Here is a 21,323-nt window from a genome sequence, read left to right as displayed (position 1 = left end):
CATTGCACAGTTTGTAGTTTTATCCTATTTTTCAAAGTTACGTTGACATTTGAGTTAAAAATAGGTTTTTTGATAAGACTAATTGAATTAACGCATTTCTCCATACATAGTCCCCCCCCTAATTTTGAGGTTTCAGTTTCAGGAAAATTTAAAAAAATGCATTTGAATATAATCTCCCCTTTCCTTTTATCTTAGGCCGTCTTGGAAAAAAAGGGGGGACTATATTCAGATTAATTTGGTACTTAGTTTTCACAATTGATATTGTCTTTGCATTGTGCACAAACATACATTTTTATCAAGTTGATGTATAAACTTCACCAAGCTACTAAAAATGATTACTCACACAATTCAAAACTGGGGCTTTAAGAGGGGGGGGGGGAACATTTGGCTCTAGTTGATGTATATAAATCACTGCATTACATAAAAAGATTAATTACACCATTTAAAACTGGGGTTTTGAGGGGACAAAAAACTTTGACTCTAGTTGATGTATACAATTCACTCAGTTACTTAAAATGATAACTTTCACGATTCCGAACTGGGGTTATAAGGAAAAATAAGTCTCTAGTTTTCCACAAACTACTAGTCGAGGTAATTTGACAACAACGGGGAAGCACTTCCAGTCTAGCTTGAAGTGCTCTCAGTGTTTTCGCAGCATGTAATGTGTAGGTTTCCACAGAGTGAGCAGCATTGTGAGGGTTGAGAAACTTTCCCATAGCGTTCAGGTGAAGAGATATTGCTTTCTTTAACTTTTAGTAGAGGCAAAATTTTCAAAATATTTCATGAGCTGTCCTTATTGAGATAGGGAACATTGAAAGATATCATGTAACAGAATTTGAAACGCTACTTGGATGGATATGCAATATGATGTATGTTACATGATCTAAAAAAATGCTTTACAAAATGAACGTTTATAACTTTAATTTTTCACAAACAGTGAATTATTAAAAATGTTCAATATATTTCCATACATACTTTTTCATTAGTAATTTTGAAAATCACATGGCAAAATGTAAATATGGGATGAAGATCGGCTTATAGTTGAAAAAATTATTCCCTAACCTTGCATTTCTCTAATACCAACCTACTGTTAATTAATAGCAATTGAAGTAATATACGCTAACATGTGAACCTAAATATAAAACAGGAATATCAAAATTCTTCGTTAAAACTTTCGCGGGTGCTCGTCATGTTGAATTAAAACTATTGGGCTATGTCGCCGCGTCAGATTTGGGTGGCCCCAACGTTTCCCGACCGATGCTGGTCGCTTTCTCAAGGGAATCTGTTCCCTTGAGAAAGCGACCAGCATCGGTCGGGAAACGTTGGGGCCACCCAAATCTGACGCGGCGACATAGCCCAATAGTTTTAATTCAACAGGAATATCAAAATTCCATTCCCTGACATTTCCACACCTTCCAGTCCCAACATTTATATCCCTCACTATCTTAACCAGCATGAACCATGTAATTCCCAGATTTCATGGGATTCTTGAACATCTTGAAAGCACATACCATCCCATGATGCATTGACTGCATCGAGCGGCCTTCGTTTGGCGAGAACCCCGGGGGTGGGATGCGGCCATGGGGCTGTTCCTGGGGGGGCATCTGCTGCATCATGTGCTGCCCCATGCCACCCCCTCCTCCTCCGCCCCCGTGGAGAGGCGGCGCCAACCGCATCATGTTCTGCAGGTGGTGAGGCGGCTGCTGATGCATCATGTGTCCCTGCTGCTCCGGGGGCATGCCGCCTGACGATGGTGGCGCCACGGATGGGGGTGCCACGTGGGAGAAGAGCGGTCCGGGCTGGATCGTGGGGCGGAAGTGCTGAAGCATATCCCCTCCACCTCCCCCTCTCTCCCCGTGCATGCCGGGGGACATGGGGAAGTGGCCGTAGCCGTGGTGGACCCCTCCGCCCCCAATGGACCCTTCAGCCATCCTCTGGCCCGGGCCGCCATTCCACCCATCACCCGGGTGGGCCGATCGACGGTTCTGGGGAATAAAGGGAGGGCCATTAGTAACTTAAATGCTGGTTTACTGATGGTGTTTATGGACAACCACCCATTAGAAGGATATACGTGAATTGCCATGAGAAAAAATTCCCCTGCACCAATATGCAAAAATGAGAGACGAGAAAACACACGTATATGTATTTCGGCTACAAAGTAGCCCTCTTCAGCATGCTGAAGGAAGAACCAAATGCACTTACAACACGAGGCTGAAAGAAACTTACAGCCTCGTGTTGCAAGTCTCGGCTACTTTGTAGCAGAAATACGTATATGTGTGTTTTCCTTGTCCCCTTGCTGATCCCCGACGATGCTCTTTTGGAGCAATATTTTTTCTTCTGGAGAATTGAAGCCATTTGTAGGTGAATGAATGTGTGAGTGACTGCTTATTGAGTGCGTGTGTTTCCACAAATCCCTGGCTATCCCTAACAGGCCCATCCTGTGAAGATTACCGGTTTTTTGTGGAGCGAGAATTCTTAGCGGAGGTCCCTACAGCCCTCACAAAGGATCTTGTTTGGTGTGTTTGTTCTGAGTGAATGTGCATGTGATTTTGGGCTATTCCGGTTGAGAGGCAGGTGTTTGGTCCCTGTGGTGAAGTTCTCCCCATTCCCGCACACCAACGCAGTGACATTTTTGACTTGCAAGGTGGACGAACCGTGGGAGAATTATGCGGCCAATTGAGTATTTCCTCCCTGCACAATAATCCAACCACCGACCCTTGGCTTTCCGAGTCACTGAGCAGGAGGATACCCATCCCCCTTGGAAGATATGCACTGTGTTCCAGGCAATAATCTTTGCTATCCTGACCTCCAAGCATGTTATTGTAGAGATGGGCCTTTTTAACAGACCGATCCATGTATGGACTGATAGTCAGGCTGCTCTATAAGTCCTGAACTCTTCTTGGTGTAGCTCTAGGCTATTAGTTGAATGCTACAAGGCACTCAATAATTTGGGTAGCCAAAGTGAATTAGAACTTCCCTGGGTAATGGAATACCCAGGTTTTCATGGAAATGAAAAGGCTCATGAACTAGCTAAGGCCGGTGCTGAACAGTATATAATTATTTCAGGGCTGAAAATCACCACACTCCAGAATTGGTGGTGTTTGATCATTCCAAAAATACCGGTGTTTCATTTACAGAGAAGATGATTGATACTTACATCATACGGGTCATCCCGAAGGTAGTCTGGATGGTGACCAGGTGGCGAGTCGTACTCCCCAGACCTCCCTCCAGGCACTGAGTGGTAGGCGGAGTGCATGGGAGGAGGGGGGGGACCTCTGCCTTGGCTGTCGATGATGTTCCCCATAAGCGGGAGGGAGCATGTCTGGTCCTCTGTGATCACCACCATACCCCCCACCCATTGCAGGCGGTGGAGGGGGGAAGCGCTGGAGGTCGTGGAAGTGGGTTTGTGGTCCACCGCCCGAGGAATGCGAGACATTCCCCATGGGACCCTCATTCCACGGCGGGCCTGCTTTCAAAGAGCAGAGACAGGTTAAAGAAATAGTCAATCCCTTGTGCTGATATAACGAGTCTAGCTCATCATGAACTTACGATGCCAAAACGTGCAATGATGAGAGTAGCTCGTCATCATATTCTCATAACTTAAGCATTAATTAGGGGAACACTGTAAATATTTCGAAAGTTTAATAATGTTAAAACATCCATAATGTACATAAAGAACTCATATTTCATGAAATATGATGCCTAGGAAGGAATTAAATGATTTTATATGAGTTGCAAAGGCTGTGTTCTCAATGTTCTTACTGGAAGAGGGTTTGTTCGTGAACAATATGAAATGATAATCACATTTTATTTCACTGTTCTACGTAGATTACAAACTACAAAATGTCATTTCATTACCTATCCTTTCCATTTAAAAAGAACCCCATGAAAAAATAAATAGAAGATATGAACAAGATATTCAGCTACCCTCATTTTAGCCTTGGCTTTGGAATCACTGCGCTCCCTCACTTCCTCAGACTTATGCAAGGTCGACTAAAATTAACTGATTTGGGGGTTACTTGGTGGAACAATGAAATGTTCATGGTTAAACAAAACCCAGTACTATTCCACAAACTTTTATTTTAGCTGTCAACTAGTTTCGATGTTTATACCGTCATTATCAAATCATCATGTGCTTCAAACTTCACATGCCACCGTAAATGGTATATTGTATGACATGCATGACTTTACCTTCCGGTGGTGGCAAGATGTTTCCTTTGAAGTGCGGGTTGAAATGCACGTTCTGGGACTGCATGTATTGAGATGGAGGAGGGCCGATCACGTCCCTCATCGAATCTGGAGGGCCATCGCCTCTGCCATGAGCGTAGCCCATCCCTCCGCCCTGGTGCCCACCTTGGCGACCCATCTGTTTGCGCCTTGCACCAAAGTTGATCCCTGCCCCTCGCTGGTTGCCCCGGAACCCTCCCCTCTGGAACCCTGCCCCACCACGGCCACCACCTCCACCCCTCTTCCAACGGCCAGCCCCTGTTTCCACCTTCTCCTCCCCAGTGATCACACTATCTGCGGGCAGGAAGAAGTGAAACATTCAAGGGAAAGTCGAAGCAAGTCAGCTTTCTGACACTTCTTCCACATCTTTTCTACCAGTTTCAGGGCTGTTACCAGATTCTTGGTATCAAATTCCCTGTCTCTTTGATGACTTTTCCACGTAAAAAAATCTCCATTTCCGTTGACTTTGTCGCCTTCTCCATTTGATCACTAAATCACATTTTCACTCACCTTCATCAATCATAGCAAACTTTACCAATGATTCAAGTCTGACCATAAAATACATATGTAGCCCTTAAGGGTCATATTGTGATGTGGTAAGATTTTCTGTGAGACAATTGCGGCAAAGTCGAGAGTGAAGTATAGGAGAAAGCTTCTAGAATAAGTTGGAAGTTAGAAAACATGAGAAATGTTTTTATTTTTTATTTATTTCACACATCACCAAAAACAGCACTGTTCGGCTTTTACATCGGGGTTGATAACATTTAACAATCACAAACATCCATGCCCTGGATAAGGGTAACTTACCCAGGCGGGACTCGAACCCGCGACCTTCAGTTTGGCATTCGAGGACTTCACCCTGCCGCCACCGAGGCCGGCAATACGTCAATAGGGAATTAACAATGCTATGAAACGAGATGCATTTAGAACCAGAGCTTTCCTAAAAGAATAAGTCGAATGATTTTACACAAAATTTATGTATTTCCTTGGACAAATTTACCGCATCCTTCAGAGTCAAAACGACAACTCCTCAGGAAGTCAAAAGTACGGCAAATCTCTTGATTCTCACGTCATGACATGATTTTCCCTGACAAAATAAACAAGATTCCCTGATTAACCAGACCTGTAACAACCCTTGATATACAGTGCAACCTCGATAAAACGACACCCCACGGTACACCAATAAACACTCGCTATAGCGAATTGTCGCTTTACCGGAGGTGGTGCAAATAATAGCCAATATACCTCATATTACTCCTTTATTTTTATTTTCTCGCTTAGACGTGTTTGGTGTTTTTTTGGCCATGGTGTGTTGACCATCAAATGCTTTCTATTCATGCAACTCATGGACGTGCGGGTATGCTGACGACTGCTTTCTGCCGCCCGAGGAACAAAAGAAGATCAACCATTCGCGAATGCTAATTCCACAATCACCAAAATTAACTACTTATTTATCGAACGACAGTTTACCACATAAATTTGAGCCTGAGCACTCCATTAACTTCATTTCTAAGAGATCGCTAGCAATTACAGAGATTTAGGAGTCTTGGTGTAAGTTTTTCCGGCGGTGAAACCCTCGCTATGGCGAGAGCCAACACCAAAAGGGCCTCGTAAAAACAAAATTTTTTACATGCTTATTATAGGATCAATTGACGGTGCATCGGCTATATCTCGTAATAGCGGGGTTCTCGCTATAGCCCGTACTCTCTTTAACAAGGTTCCACTGTACTTCTTTTCATCCTTTTTTTAATTCTGAGAAAGATTTCTATTAATAAAAGAAAATTAACTCCTAAGTAGAATTTCACTCATTCAGTGACCCAACCTGTAGGTTAGTTAGGATGGGTAAGGGTAGATCAAGACCCAAAATACACCTTGGGCATGTGGATTTTGCATATTCAGAAGATGGGAACAAGTTGGTTTATCTGGTCTACCTCTAAAGTCAAAGATATGCTTTGGCAGTGTGTTGTGGCATACTTCACCTGCAAGATATCTTTTGTTCCCAAAAGCATGCTACAAGGCAGCTAAGTAGGGTGACATGTGACCGAAGACGAAGGTAGATGTGGAGAGAAGATAGACAGAAACTACTACTCTGGCACAAAGGATGGTCCACTAAACGGGATGACAATTTTTTTCTTTGTGCTATTTCATTGTCTTCACCACCAGTCTGAACTAATTCAAAGGAAAGTAAATTAAAGTTTTCTTTCATGTGATATTACTTTTTATTTTCAATTTTGGCCAACCTCACATTTTTTTCTATTCAACGCTCAGGGATCTACTCCACACACTGATTTGCTAAAGCCGGAGTCATTACAGTATGAAGGCTTGACCTTGATTAACCCTTGGCATGTCAGCCTAAAAACTTCATTCACAGGTCATTCTCTGTAGGCCGGCCATTTTTGTTACTTTTTAAAAACCCATTACAAAATTATCACTCAACTAATGATGATTCAAAACATTATAATTCTGCATGCTTACGCTATCTATCGGCTCCGAATGAAACTAACTATACCTAGGAATGAACAAACACATACAGATTACATCTAGTGATGGAATAACTCATTTAAATATTGTTGAAAGGAGCATTCCATCAATTGAGATGAAAAGCAGTATAGGAGTTGTCTCACCATTCCCTCAATTGATGTGATTGGCACGCTAAGTGTAAAAACCCTCAGCACACAATCCAAAATCTTTACTCACTACTCTACCATGTTCTCCTCACAATGTAAGATGAATTCAAACATAACACAAAGACCATACTTTCCCAAATAAATCAGTGCATATATGCTTACCAAGTGTATCAGGGATGTTGCCATAGGTCTTAGAACCTTTTAAGGATATGACAGTGGTTCTTTCAGATTTGAATCTCCCCCTGCCTTCATCCTTTTCCTCCTCTTCTTCATCCTCCGAGTCTTTCTGCCCTCTTACTGCCTCCTCTTCGTTTATCTCCATAAGCTCATCTTTCACTATGTCTGAAATACCCAAAGACAAGCAAATACACTGCCATCACAACTCTGAGAGAAGTATGTACATCAAAATGAGTAGTCAAAAATCAACCAGACATTCAACACCAAATTTGTAATTTCCAGATATATGTTTTCATGAATTTAAGGAATGCATACTTCCTTTACATTCACATTAATCACCATGGGGAAAAATTCTCCTGGAAGAGGAATCAAACCATGAAAGTTTGGCCAACCCAAAATGAAAGTCAAGTCAAGAAAAAAAAGAGACAGGATAAAAATAAAACTAAGGTAACAAAAGAAAGAGGGCAGTCGGTTGAAGTCATGTCCAAAATTTTCTTCTAGGTTTATAGGTTTAGTTTTCTTTTGAATGCAGAGGCAAGATCTTGTATGCAATAAACAATCGTTGAAAATTTTAGTAGCTGCACAAATTGGACAGCTGTTGTACATTGTGGTAGGATGACAATGCAAATTCATGTTAAATATTTGGCCAGTGAGATACCCTTACATATGTGTAACTAGGTAGGAGTATCATATTGCTTTAATGATGTTACATACGCAGGCAATTTATAGACAGGGTGAAGTAAAAATTTTTACTGCTAATAACTTCAGGCTTTACTTTGTGAACAAAATTTTCATAAAGTTACACCCAAAATACCATCATGGAAAATAAATCAGAAGCTGAAATTTGAAGGAGGGCACTAGAAAGTGGAAATTACAAAGTTTGATTGTTACATCATGAATTTTCAACATTTCCTGCACGATACTCCCAAACAATAAATTTTATTCACTACTTTTTGTTTAATGGTTACGACCCTCTCAATGTATCCCTGAGAATCCCACTCTTACCTTTCCCCAACCACTCCCCATAGTACATGATTCTACATCTAAATTCTACATCCTACCCCATTACAATAAATATTTGCTATTTTCCACCAGTCATAAACGCCCACTAATCCGGCGAGCAGTCTGCCTGGTCAGAAGACACTCGCCCGCGGCCTCCCGAAGCAACACCCCCAATATTCCACCAGAAAGGAAGACCAGCAAATGGACGCTTGAATGTTTCTGTTGAAAATTTTGTTAACCCCAAAAAACCCTGCATTTCCCATGCTTCCTCCCTCACTAACCTCCACAACCTCTTTCTCTGGTTTATCCAGCCATCATCTTCCCCTCTTTCACTCTCCACTCCATTCTATCACTTTCTTCTTCAGGTTTTGGCATTTTTTAGTTTACCCCCCCCCCCCCATAAATTTTTCTGAATTCCTCCAAACTTATCCGCAGAACTTCTCCCGCTAAGGACTTTTCGCTCTAAGGTTTTTCGTGTGAAGGCCCTTCGACTCAAAGGCTCGGAGACTCTAAGTCTTGGAACTCTTGTCTCCAAACTCTCCCATCCGAATCAGCCAACCGAACCAGCCATACCTGGAGATCAAGACTTACATAGCTAGAATGGTGGAGGAATACCTACTCCTGGCAATCAAGGGGAAGTGGGTGCTGAGGCATAAGAATGCAATTTGGAGAGAGAAGTACTCCACTCGTCCTATCACAACTCTCTCTCCCTCCAACAACTCATCCTACTATGTCTTTCCCCTCCTTGAATTCCAATGACTTGCCTCTACCAGCTATCACACGACTTGGCTATGTCTCCAACCCAGGAGATAGAGGAGAGAAAACCCGGCGGTACACTGTTCTCCCCCAACCCTGGCTTGGATGACAGACGTTTTCCAGAGGTCCCAGTCAACACGGGCGCCTACCGGGAGATTTACACCGATGCAGCTAACTTGGACATCGCGCTATTTCCCCTCCACCCTGACAAAGTTCGGAGGTCGGCCAGGCCTCTTCTGCTTCTGGCGCTCGGAGTGAATAGATTGCTCGGCAAAGAGTGATTTTCTTAAAAATCATTACTGGTGCTGTCAGGCAAATACAGCTTGTACTTAGTTTTTGGTAATGTTTCTTATGAGATTATTAGTTATCATCGTTGTTTTCTGTAATAATTTTAATTTTGAATATTTCTACATGTAATAGATATTGATTGAAAATGACTTGTGATTTTGTGACCCTTGTTTCTTGAGTGTTGATTGTTCTTGTTTATGGAGTCTTTCCCTCAACCAGCTAGTGACAGACGATCGGAGTTCCCTGTGTCTGGGGCTTACGTTCAGAATCTGGAAGATTTAAAGACGTAACAACACAAGGTTTTCCCTTCTTCTCTCCCTCCTCCTCTTTCCCTCACTTTCCCCCACTCCTGTTATAAATTGGGCAAATTGAATGCACAATACACCATTTGTCCCTCAAAGATTATGTAGTAACATCAAAACATAGGTCGTAATAAATTTCATAATCAAGGGAAATAGCAAATATTTATTTCAATATGGAAAAATTCCATTCCATCACGCTTCGGTCTTCCGATTTTATACATACTACCCTGTAAGCTGCCTCAACAGGTTAGAGAGGGTGGCAATTTACAAAAAAATTAAATACATACAGTAGACTCGTGTTATTACAAAGTTAACAGGACCACCTAACATTTACTTAATTCCGTTTTTGTTCGAGAGACTACAAATTCTTTTACCTATCCAATAGGCAAGATATCTCTATAAATTCATTTTTTCGTGGGAGCCATAATAAGGTTTAAATAACCTGATTGTAGTAAACCTGATAGAATGGTATAATATTTGGAGGAGGTGATCCACAGGTTAAGTCATTTACACCATAAGGGTGGGATAGGGTGGAGAGAAACTCAGAATCAGCATTGCTCTAAATGAAAGGTGCCAAAGGGACCACAGTCTCATCTGACAAACAGAGTGCTGTACTTAACCTTTTCCCTACTACACACGTATATATACGTGTGAACGTTTCCTGACCCGGGAGACGACAGCCATATATTTAAGTGGGAAATTTTCCTGGCCAGGAGAATGAAACCCGTACATATACGTTTTCTAGCTCTTCCCCTTTTAGGACGGTCGCAGGTTTATGTCGTCTTTGTCTCGGGACCCAACCCTGCGGGGTTTAGGATTTACCCTCAGAATCCGGGAGCAGGTAACCAGACACCTCGTCTTTTATAACCCTTCTTAGCCATAAGGGACAGCGGTCATACAATTGTTTATCCAGTCATTTTGCGAGATAAATAATAGTTCATTTCTCAAGAAAAATAAACTAAGAATTGAATTCTTTGTCTTTTGAACAGCATTTACAATTTTTAAACGAAATTCTATGATAAATATTAACTTATATCTCGAGTTCTGTATAAACATCAGCATGGAAATTGTTGCTGCAATAAATGCGTTAATATTGCCCTTAGAACTTCGCTTAAAATTTGACAATGCCCAGAAAAAAATGAGGAATTCAATTCAAAGTCTGCAATTTACACTCAAGCAACAATTATCCATATGCTAAATACATATAAGTAATACATAAGTTGACCGTGAACCAATGCCGCAGGTATGGTCGTAAACCCGGAAAGGAGGGAGCACAACTACTCTCTTGGGGCTCAGTACAGCAGTCATGCTAAGACAAAAACTCCACCGTCTCAAAAGGGTTAAAGTCACTTCCACAACACAATAAAGCAGGGACTGAGTAGTCTTTGAAAAACACCCGCCTAGCACCTGGTCTAACAGTATCGGAAGCCAACACTAGCCACCACAACTACCAAATTCCCATTTAACCTGATTAATCTCTTCTACATCATTTATCTTAAAGAGGGGGCAAAGAAACTAAGAGCCTCACCTTCCTCATTCCCAACTTCTGATGCGTCGACCTCATGGTGATCACCCACTTCTATTTTAATTGTTGACTTGTGGACACTGTGACCACGGTATACCACTGCATTCTGTTGCTCACCACCACCTAAATGATCCTGCAAATGGAACAAAATAAAATGACCACAAGAAATCAACTATCATCCCCAGTGCAGGTATTCCAAATAAACACAAGAGATATGCTTCTAAAAAGAAATGCATGGAGTAGATTAAAAATTAACACGGTTCAAACTAACTTTCCATTATCATTTTCCTTAACTTTTCCCTCATTCCCAACCCAATTTATTTTTTAAATTTCCCTGACTTAATAATCGTTGACAAAGCAGCCATGTTTAGGGATTTTGCATTTAAGTGCGCAGTTGAGTGTACTGTGAAATAAATTGCATGTCTTTTTCAACTTTTGCTTCTAGGTAAATCTTACGAGACTGAAAACTTACATTCAATATTTGGTATTAAATAAATCACCAAGAATCTCAAACAAGTTGTTTTTGGAACAGACCCTGCATGTTCTAGAATTGTACGAAATTTGGCCACAAAATCTAATTTCAACGTACACTTTAGAAAATAAGATAAGAGTTACGAGTGCACATTCAATGCAAGAGTGCACTCTCAAGCAACTTAAAATTGGATTGATAGGTAAGCTCAAGCTGTTCAATTAAAGGGGCATTTATGCTATACAGTGTGTCCTCGTTTAGCATTGTTTCACGATAAAGTTGTCCAAAAATTGAAACCCTTGACCATTTAACATCGTTATTGCTTCGCAATAACATTGTTCAAATTATTAACGATGAAAAAAAAAACGAATGGCGAATAGGATGCAAGCGCATCTGATGAGATTACTAATAGTAAATATTACTATATTAATGCAATTGATAATTTTCATTCTACAGAAAAGGTTGGCGTGGATAGCGTATGTTAAATATGCATCTGAGCGAATAATTATCGCCTCATCTACCCATTATCCGTATATTTTTCTGATTCCAACCGAAAAAAATGTCCACGAAGAGTAGTGGTTATCCTAGTGGTTCTTCAGACATGAAGAAAAAACGACAAAATTAGAACAAAAACTTAATATTATTAAAAGAATTGAAGAAGGTTCAACAGCTGGAGAGATCAGTCGAGTTTTTACAACTAAAATTTCTTCTGATACTGAAATTATCGATGAACATATCTCCATTAAAATACTTTCTTAATTTAATTTGTACATCCCATTTAATAATACCTTATTCTCAACCTTTTATTGTTGCGCTGTGCATAAATCATTATCATGCTGCAGTGAATAATCGGTAATGAATGTTTCTCGTGATTTCCGCCGGGTTAAAGAATTCATATCATCACGAAAAGTGACTCGCCCTTCATCCTCGTGCTTCCGCATGTCAGATTTTTTTTCATTTTGGCCTTCTAATGTATATCTTTGTCTTAATTCCCTGGTTCAGGTGTCTCCCGATTGGTCGCAAAGTATGCTTAAAGGTTACGGCTCCGATAATTGGCCTCCTTGGATTCTCGCCTGGGAAATTCTGGATTCTTAACGAAGAAATGGATTGTTAAGAACCAATTTAAATTTTCTAGATTGTTTCCTATTGGAAACACTGCATCGTTTAACATTGTTTCACATAACGTCGAGTTTTTCAGGAACGAATCGACAACGTTAAACGAGGACTCACTGTACAAGTTATGTCTAATCAGCACTGATGTGATGCTTCAATTGACCTTATTTTCACTGTAATCCTCTTCTTCAGCATAATCCGTGCTCAGTATATTGTCCAATTCTTCTTCATACAACTCCAACACATCATCTCCTGCAGCATCATCGGTATCACTGAGAGGAAACAATTGCATAAAAATGGGTAGGTTGTTTTCTGCGCATCATTACAGAAACAATTTTAAAAAAATAAAAATCATGCATATTCAAAGTGTTTCTCAAATGATGGATAGACTGATTGCAGTGAAGCAGGAATGAAAAGTTCACTTTTAAAATCAAAAAGTCCATTTTCTTGTGTGATTTTGCCTAAATAATGATATTTGGCAGTGAATGAGATGCAGGAAAAGAGCATAGCATGCATGAAATTAGGTCCTAGCCAGGATCAGTCAATATCCGTGATCCAAAGTTAACAGAAAAAATATTTTAGCTGCAATTTTCAGTGTATACACACATTAGCGAATACCTATGCCGGCAATGGATATTATTTTAACGTATACCGGGACTAGATGCGGTGATAATTTTTACGGGAGTCACCCGCAATGCAGATGATTTTCTCTTTGTGGATCTTTCGCACAAATGGGTATTAGAATAAAAATCTATCAAATATTTTTTATTTGACTGAACAATCAGGCTAAATATTTTGTACGGTAGTATGTCAGAAATTATAGAAAATTATCATGAGCTGTGCAGAGAGGAAAATTTTTATCAATGTATGTAGTACAAAATTATCCATCATCTTACACCTTTTACAACATTTAAATGCTTCAAAGGACTCTAGTACAACAACAGAATACTCTAGGCATGGAAGTGACTCAAAGAACCTAAGAATAAAAACTTTTCTATGAAAACACATTACAAAAACATACAGAGTTGCTGCTTTAAAAAATACAGCCTCTACCAAAATACAACCAAAAAAATATTTATCACAAATCCAGTTCAAACAAAGTTCCAGCCATTTCCTAACAAAAGAATGCTGTCTATCAACCTAAAAACCTTCCTATTAGCAACTGGTCACATAATGGCACGCCCCTTGTCGCAAGGTTTTTTGGGGAAAAGAAAATCTCGTTTCTGTAAATCTTCCCCTCAGTTTTACCTAGTAACTATATGGTCTTGCATTTATGAATAGGAAATAGCTAATGGGAGAATGGATGCATAAAAGTCTAAAGGAAAGGCTAGTGAAGAATATGATCTCAAGTGTAGAACTTATTGCTTCCATAAAGTGGGTCTTATCATGAAATATAGTTCACTGTGAAATTACTACAATTTTCATGGTCCACATGCATCAATATAGATGGCTTTTGGGGTAACCCATATCAAGACTTAAAAATGGCCAGCGTTTCTTCTCCTATGCTAGAGACATTGTCAGGGCTAATAACAGTGTCACCTTTATTAACCATCAAACTAATACAGGGTGGATGTTGGTAGAGAATTTTCTGGACATCATTCTTTCTCGAAATGACTGAAAGCCATTTTTCACTAATATTCTGCCTGTTGTCTCGACTGAAGTCTTAACAAATTCAATACAGACAACAGATGCCAATGGAAGGACATACAGAAAATTCTCTGCCACCACCCATCCCCTATAAATTGATGCTCAATGAAGGCGACACTGTTATTAGCCTTGATGAGGTCTTCGGCGTATGAGAGAAAATCCTGGGTATTTTTAAATCTTGACCTGGGTAACCCCAAAAGCCATTAATATTGAAGACACCATAGTGTGCTTATTAATTTTCATATTGCACATGGTATCGTTCCAGCATGTATCAAACCTAAGTCTTAGGATATGGAATCAAAAAAGGCTTACCGATATATGTTACTTTCACTAGTGTAATGATTTTTCCTCCCAGATGATTTCTTAGAGTAGCCGACGATTTCCTGCGGCTTGTTATCATCCTGAAAAACAGATTAAGATTAGACAAACCCAAAAATAACAGTGGGTCCACAAAATCCAATTACAGAAACTCTCTCTTACAGTCAAACCTCTTAATAATGAACCTCAAAAGAACATGTCCTCCCTACAACAAAAATAATTAGGCTCCGATTTTCCCCACATCGGAATCATTCATTTAAGTCCTCTATAGAATAAACTTCTCTACTGCAAAAAAGTTTGTTAAACATAAGACTTTTTTCCCAGTCAATTTTCTATCTCTATAGAATGAAATAATGAAATATATACATGCCTTTTAGGTCTCTTTATCACTGACAAGATTTCTGACAGAAGTGGGTAATAATGCTAGCAGATGATGTCTGCAGAAGCTTGCACAGTTTAAGGGCATATTTAATATTATTGTCTTTGCAAAGCACTTTCTTTTACTGATTTTTAATACTTTTTTCCAATGGTACTCACAGCTTTGCTTTCTATGTCTAGTAAATATTGTGATAAATGAATCTACCACCTCCATTGTGCTCTCAGAGTTTATGTGCACTAGAGAGATTACCCGAGCCCAGCTGCTCATGGTCGAGGAACTTCAATTGGCTGCAAGTGACCAATCCTGATAACCAGTGTGCGTGTCGGGTACAAACCTTCGAAAGGGGCAATGTAAAAGAATCGCCGAAAGTGAACTTAATGCCTTGCTGACATGTCAGCTTTTAAAACAGAAAATCTGAAGAGGAGTAACTTTAATACATTCGAGTATAAACTTAGTGATTTCAATATTCACCTAGGAGGGCTGAGAAGGTTATCCTCACCGACCAGCACCCATGATTATGCAAACAAATGAAAACAAAACTCAAAACTGCTTTACCAACCCATTAAAAATTTGAGAATGCCTTAAGAAAAGCTTAAAATAGACACCGGAAAATGAATAAGAATTAACCCCACGGAGTCAATTCTAATGAAGAGGCTGGCTATAAGTAACATTGTTAAGAGCAGAAAAATTATTCTAGAATAATTTTTTATCTTGTTAATATCACTACACAGTAGGGGATCTATCGAAAAATACACTAGATAAAGTCGAAGTGTTTGGGGTTACCACTTTGTACAAAAATATTGCTATATTTTCCTGCATATGTATTTACCAACTTTAATGCATTGAAATACAAATTAACTCTACACTTAGGGCCTATTTTACACCCCTTTGGTATGTTAAAATCCACTGGTAGATCCAGAGAGGGGCTACGGAGGGTTATAGCCCCCCATCCCCCTTGGGTATCCACTTTACACCAGATAATATCATAACCTTAGACCCCTCCCCACCTCCTGTCCCTGTCCTGGATCTGACACTGCCACTACATACCTCTCTGGTTTTGGTATTATCATCTTAATGCAAGTAGTATTATTATTCCGGGAAGGCGGGTTCTCGCAGATATTTTATGATACTCACTGCACTAGTTTTCAGTCATCATCACTTATTATCACTTGATTCATCACCAAGAGGTATAACAACCTGGACAAGGGTATATAATTTGATTCCAAGGATTTTATTTCACCATCTACGGATCTAAGGATTTAAGAAGTTTCACCATCTACAACAGCATTGTCCGTGCGTAGGTTTCCGCGGCGTTGTCCACGATGACTGCTATTTTCCGGGTTCTCCAGCCGCGTCTGTCGTTTATGGTTGACTACAGTTACGGAAGCCATCCTGCTTCCGTCTTCAGGTGAGAAGTTTTCATTTTTTGCCGTCTTATATAGCACTGGCTGATCTCCTCCTGTGCGCTGATTGGTCAGAACTCTCTTCCAAACGTTGCTGATTGGGTAGCCGTTGTCCCTGTTGATATTTTGTCTTTTGTGAATTTCAATTGCTTCCCTGATTTGCCTTGGGTAGTAGCGACTCTCTTTTGCCACTATCTTCGCTTTTTCGAATTCAATGTTATGGCCGGCCTCACTCCAAACATGTTCTGCAATGGCTGACAAGTGCAGTTGTTTTTTATTGGTAGCTCTCGAATGCTCCTTCATCCTTGTCGCCATTCCTCGGCATGTTTCGCCAACATATGATTTTCCGCAGGAGCATGGCACTGTGTACACGCCTTCGCATGTTACCGCGGTGTATAGAAAGGAAACGCACACTGATCGATACCTGAACGCAGCATCACACCACCATCCCGCCCAGAAGGCCTCGGTGGTAACATCTCTACTCCACCGAGCCTTCACCATTTCCGACGCCGAATCATTAGATTCAGAGAAGAAGCACCTGACCAAAGCACTAATCAGGAATGGCTACGACCGGAAAATGGTCCTCAAAAGGGCCGCTAAGGTCAAAAAGATGCACTCACGACCATCTGAAGAACGCCAGGCCACAGAGGAGGAGGAATTGACCAAACCTGCGGCACGGCTTACAATTCCATTCATAGCAGGAGTGTCAGAATGTATTGCTAGGATACTAAGGAAGCATGACGTGGTCACAAGTATCAATTGCGTGACCAAGATACAAAACATTGTACCTGGACCAAAAGATCGTATCCCGCAGGCACTATGCGAAGGCGTGTACACAGTGCCATGCTCCTGCGGAAAATCATATGTTGGCGAAACATGCCGAGGAATGGCGACAAGGATGAAGGAGCATGTGAGAGCTACCAATAAAAAACAACTGCACTTGTCAGCCATTGCAGAGCATGTTTGGAGTGAGGCCGGCCATAACATTGAATTCGAAAAAGCGGAGATAGTGGCAAAAGAGAGTCGCTACTACCCAAGGCAAATCAGGGAAGCAATTGAAATTCACAAAAGACAAAATATCAACAGGGACAACGGCTACCCAATCAGCAACGTTTGGAAGAGAGTTCTGACCAATCAGCGCACAGGAGGAGATCAGCCAGTGCTATATAAGACGGCAAAAAATGAAAACTTCTCACCTTCGACCTGAAGACGGAAGCAGGATGGCTTCCGAAACTGTAGTCAACCATAAACAACAGACGCGGCTGGAGAACCCGGAAAATAGCAGTCATCATAACAGAATTGTCGCTCACAGTGTTTGGGCGAGTTGCCTTTATAATTTCCTTACGATGTAATGGTAAAAGCTGATAACGTCTTCCCTTAGCTACGCAGAAAATTCCTTAGCCAAGGTAACACCAGAGAATAACACAGCACCACTGAAGATGAGATTTGCTCGGAAGATTTCGATGGACTGACACCTGCAATGATTTAGCAGTAGCTCTTCTCTCGAATGCCAAGAAAGCTCATTAAAAAATTTTGGAGAAACTGGAAAATATACCGAATAAAAAATGAACCCAGAAGCGGATTGTTTCCGAAAATTAGGGTCCGTACGGATAATCTTCATTTTGAAGCCCATGCCTCTGTTGAAGGTGGAAGCCTCTGTGGAGTGCCCCATGACCTTCCTTTCATGGTTGTACATGGATACTTCAAGGGTTGGTGCCCACGGAACTCAGAAATACATTACCTGCTAATGAGTTTTTCACAGAATTTGAAATCCAAGCGACTACGGAACAAGGACGATTCTAAGAAGTTATTTTGGTGGTGAAACAACAGTTGCAAGCGATTGCCATGGTAGAATTTTTGTCATATGAGTTTTCCCCCCTAACCCATACCATCAGACCATAAAGTGGTGGAATGAATGCGTTTGAATCAGTGTTGAAAGTCAACGAACCTTACGTGAAAACAAAAAATTATGGAAAAATGTGAAAGAAATTACATTATTCCAAGTATTTACAGTGCTAGAAAATCATCGGAAGTCTATGTCGGTATTATGAACTACATCCATTAATTAGAACTTCATGGGATTTGGAAATAAGCATGTTTTCATTTCATAGCTATAATTACAATAAATACAACCGAAAAGATGACTAGGTACCCCATAAACAATTAAAAAGGAAAATTAAATACTGCAACAAATATATATCAAATGGCTATGATATTCCCTTTAGTACTAGACTAAGCTCATTTTAAATAATAATAATAATTTTTTATTTGTCCAAGGATTTGTTGCAAATGTACAAATGTAGGACACCACATAATTGTAGAGGAAAAAAAAGAAGAAATTACAATGCTAAATGATGATAATATGTGTGAAAAGCTGTATTTACTGAATTTAATATACCTCGATGAATTCTTACTTTTCCAGTGATAAAAATATTAACAGTAATGATAATTAGCTGCAATTTGTGCTTTTCTATTTTTTTAAAGAGGCATTGCATTTGCCTTCGGCAATTCTTACTGACTGCCACTTTCGAAGGTTCATACTCATCGCACTCGGAGTCAAGAACTGGTTAACAGGACTGGACACCGGGCAGCCCATCCGAGTTCCTCTACCATGAGCAACTGGGCTTGGGGAAACTCTCCAGTGCACAGAAACTATGTGAACACCACAGCCTGTCATACTATCCTCATCTCTACTTCATACCTAGATATTTGCAGATTCCACACCCATTTCAGTTACTCATTTCCTGTACAGATATTTATATGAATAAGGATTTTATAAAATGAACTGAGTTCAAGAACAATATATGATCAGGTTTTGACCTTCAAATCAAATTTCAGAGCAAAATGTTAACTGAAGTTTTTATTTCAAATCAAATAATTCAATTTGCACAACTTACTCCTATTAACTGCTGGAAATACCCAGGATTAACAAACTCTCTTCAGTGATATATTTATTCAAAATCTATAGCACAACTTTACAAATGCATCTACCAAAGGGTCCCAACCATTTTGCCACATTTGCTTTGATGTCATCACTCTTAAGAAAAACCCTGCTTACACCAAAAATTGGTATTAAAAAAAGTTACAGCTTTCATTCAACTAACATGAATGATTAGTGAGCACTTGAAGTTGAAAATAAGCTCATCACAAAATAAGCGTGAGGCAGCATGATCGGCAGACAAGGGCTCTACCACCCACTTCTTTGATTTTTGTCATTTATCCATGAACATATATATTAATTTGCTCAATGACTCCACATTTTAGATATATTTCTCTGTCTTTACTTACTGATAACTTACAGAAACCAACGACTGATACAATGTGTATTAGATCTTGAGTGAGTGCATATGAACTTCCCTAATAAGGTTAACACCCTCGGATTCAGGAACAAAAACTTAGGTGCAATGAAGTTGATCATGTTTTGACTAGTAAATTGTTGTTTTAAACACAGTGAATACAACACATCGGCTCGATTCCATCTATAACATCAGACAACCTGATTTTCATACATTATTTGATAAAGCTTAAGTGGCACTGCCGGGGTGTGCTTACAGCTACTGTATATACCGAGCAGGTAGGTGTTGGGAAAGGAAACGTTGTATCAAGATGTAGAAAAGTTTCCCCATTACGTGCCAGGATAAGACGTCACAGGTAAATTAAACTTGGTGTGTAAATATAATCATATGTATATACTAATTCATCGCAACTACCGACAAAATCCTTAGGCATGGAGCCCATTATGGTCTTAGAGCCGGTCACCCCCTATACGTCCACTTGTAGGTGCGATATTGCACAATGTCTTATAGAAAAGTGGTTTCAAGATATTTTGAAAAAAAGCTGTAACAAACATCGATTGAGGTTAGATTACAAAATGTATGGTGAGAAAAAGTTGTTACCGCAAACATTTACACCTCAACTTTCACAATGAAAATGTAAATGTAAACATAATTATTTTCAGTTAGAATCATGCTTTAGGAGAGGTTTCAACGCATGCTAGAGCCACACATAATGTGAATGGTGAAAAAATTAGCATCACAGTGCAGAGATGAAGATCACATTTGAGTCGTAAACTTAATGAATGGTACCTTCAAACATAATTCCTCAGATTGCGTAAAACGTCTCGAATCACGGAGTGAACAGCTTCCACCACTTTCTATGGCACATTAGCAAATTTTAAGTGGATCATATAAAAACACATCATGCAGGTAGTAAGGTACTGCGGCAAAATAAACTTACCAGCTCATCGATCTCCGCAAGAAGAGCTTCTTCATCTTCGTATTTCAAGTCATACTCCTCCTCTTCATCGCCATCTTCTAGTAACGTGTCATCACTAGGGAGTGAGAAATATTTGTGAGAAATTGATAACCACTTAATGAGTGAGCAATCATGTGTCAAAACAAAAACAAAGAAAAAGTGCATCTCTCGCCCAACGACCGAATTCAAGAAATAATAAGAAAGAATTGAGCAGTACCAATAAAAATTATCACATGTAATAATAGATTACTACTAACTTAGCACTTGACATTGCAGCAGATTTTTATCTCAGGATTCCGCCAAATACGCAATACAAAATAGAAAACCATCAATATTGTGCCATTTTGTCCCTCACTGCACGGAATTCATTTCATTTGTTTTAAATTAACACCATAGATGGCATGGTGGTGCAAAAATTGACGGAAGCAAGGAGTTGGAGGTCGAAATGTTTTTAAAAATTTTTTTTAAGACTGAACCGACTGAACCTTTGATAAGGCAACTATACCAAAAAATCCGCATTGAGGCGCCACCGCCGCTAAAATTCCCACTCGGACGGGGCGGATATCTCTCGCCATCCATTCATTCGTACACTCCTATTCTGGCCACCTTTAATAGCATTAAAGGAGGCCATGCTCCTACCCATTACTTGACCATTACCGTTTGTCCATAGCCCCTCTCTAGGTAGCTATGGCGGCTATGGTTTGTCTCACCCTTGATTGCTTCCTTTCGTCCCATGTATCGCGCATGCTGTGGTCGTTTTCCGTGTATTTAGCCTAATTTTATTTTTCTGGTATCCTTCCAAAAATCCATGACCGCCTTTAAATACTTATTATTTA

At 40.1% G+C, this 21,323-nt stretch overlaps 2 protein-coding genes across 2 annotated transcripts in view; both read right to left on the bottom strand.

Moving 5' to 3' along the window:
* LOC124163494 overlaps positions 1-4,273 on the bottom strand; it is a 45,601-nt gene extending 41,328 nt beyond the window's left edge. Inside the window, exons 1-3 of the mRNA XM_046540439.1 lie at positions 4,192-4,273; positions 3,158-3,466; positions 1,512-1,985 (exon numbers count right to left, since the gene is read on the bottom strand). Of these exons, the coding sequence (XP_046396395.1) occupies positions 1,512-1,985; positions 3,158-3,454 (771 nt within the window). The 5' untranslated portion in view covers positions 3,455-3,466; positions 4,192-4,273. The remainder of the gene's footprint in view (positions 1-1,511; positions 1,986-3,157; positions 3,467-4,191) is intronic.
* A 14-nt stretch (positions 4,274-4,287) lies between these two features.
* Positions 4,288-20,758, bottom strand: LOC124163792. The gene is made up of 8 exons (XM_046540884.1): positions 20,745-20,758; positions 20,470-20,563; positions 14,446-14,534; positions 12,650-12,758; positions 10,908-11,037; positions 7,017-7,196; positions 4,354-4,521; positions 4,288-4,313 (listed from the first exon to the last, which is right to left on the bottom strand). Exons 1-8 carry the CDS (start codon positions 20,756-20,758, stop codon positions 4,288-4,290), a joined length of 810 nt encoding a protein of 269 aa, XP_046396840.1.
* Between the last annotated feature and the right edge of the window lie 565 nt (positions 20,759-21,323).

Source organism: Ischnura elegans, chromosome 8, assembly GCF_921293095.1.
Source record: "Ischnura elegans chromosome 8, ioIscEleg1.1, whole genome shotgun sequence".
Classification (NCBI taxonomy): Eukaryota; Metazoa; Arthropoda; class Insecta; order Odonata; family Coenagrionidae; genus Ischnura; species Ischnura elegans.
This window is presented reverse-complemented; position numbering and strand designations above follow the sequence as displayed.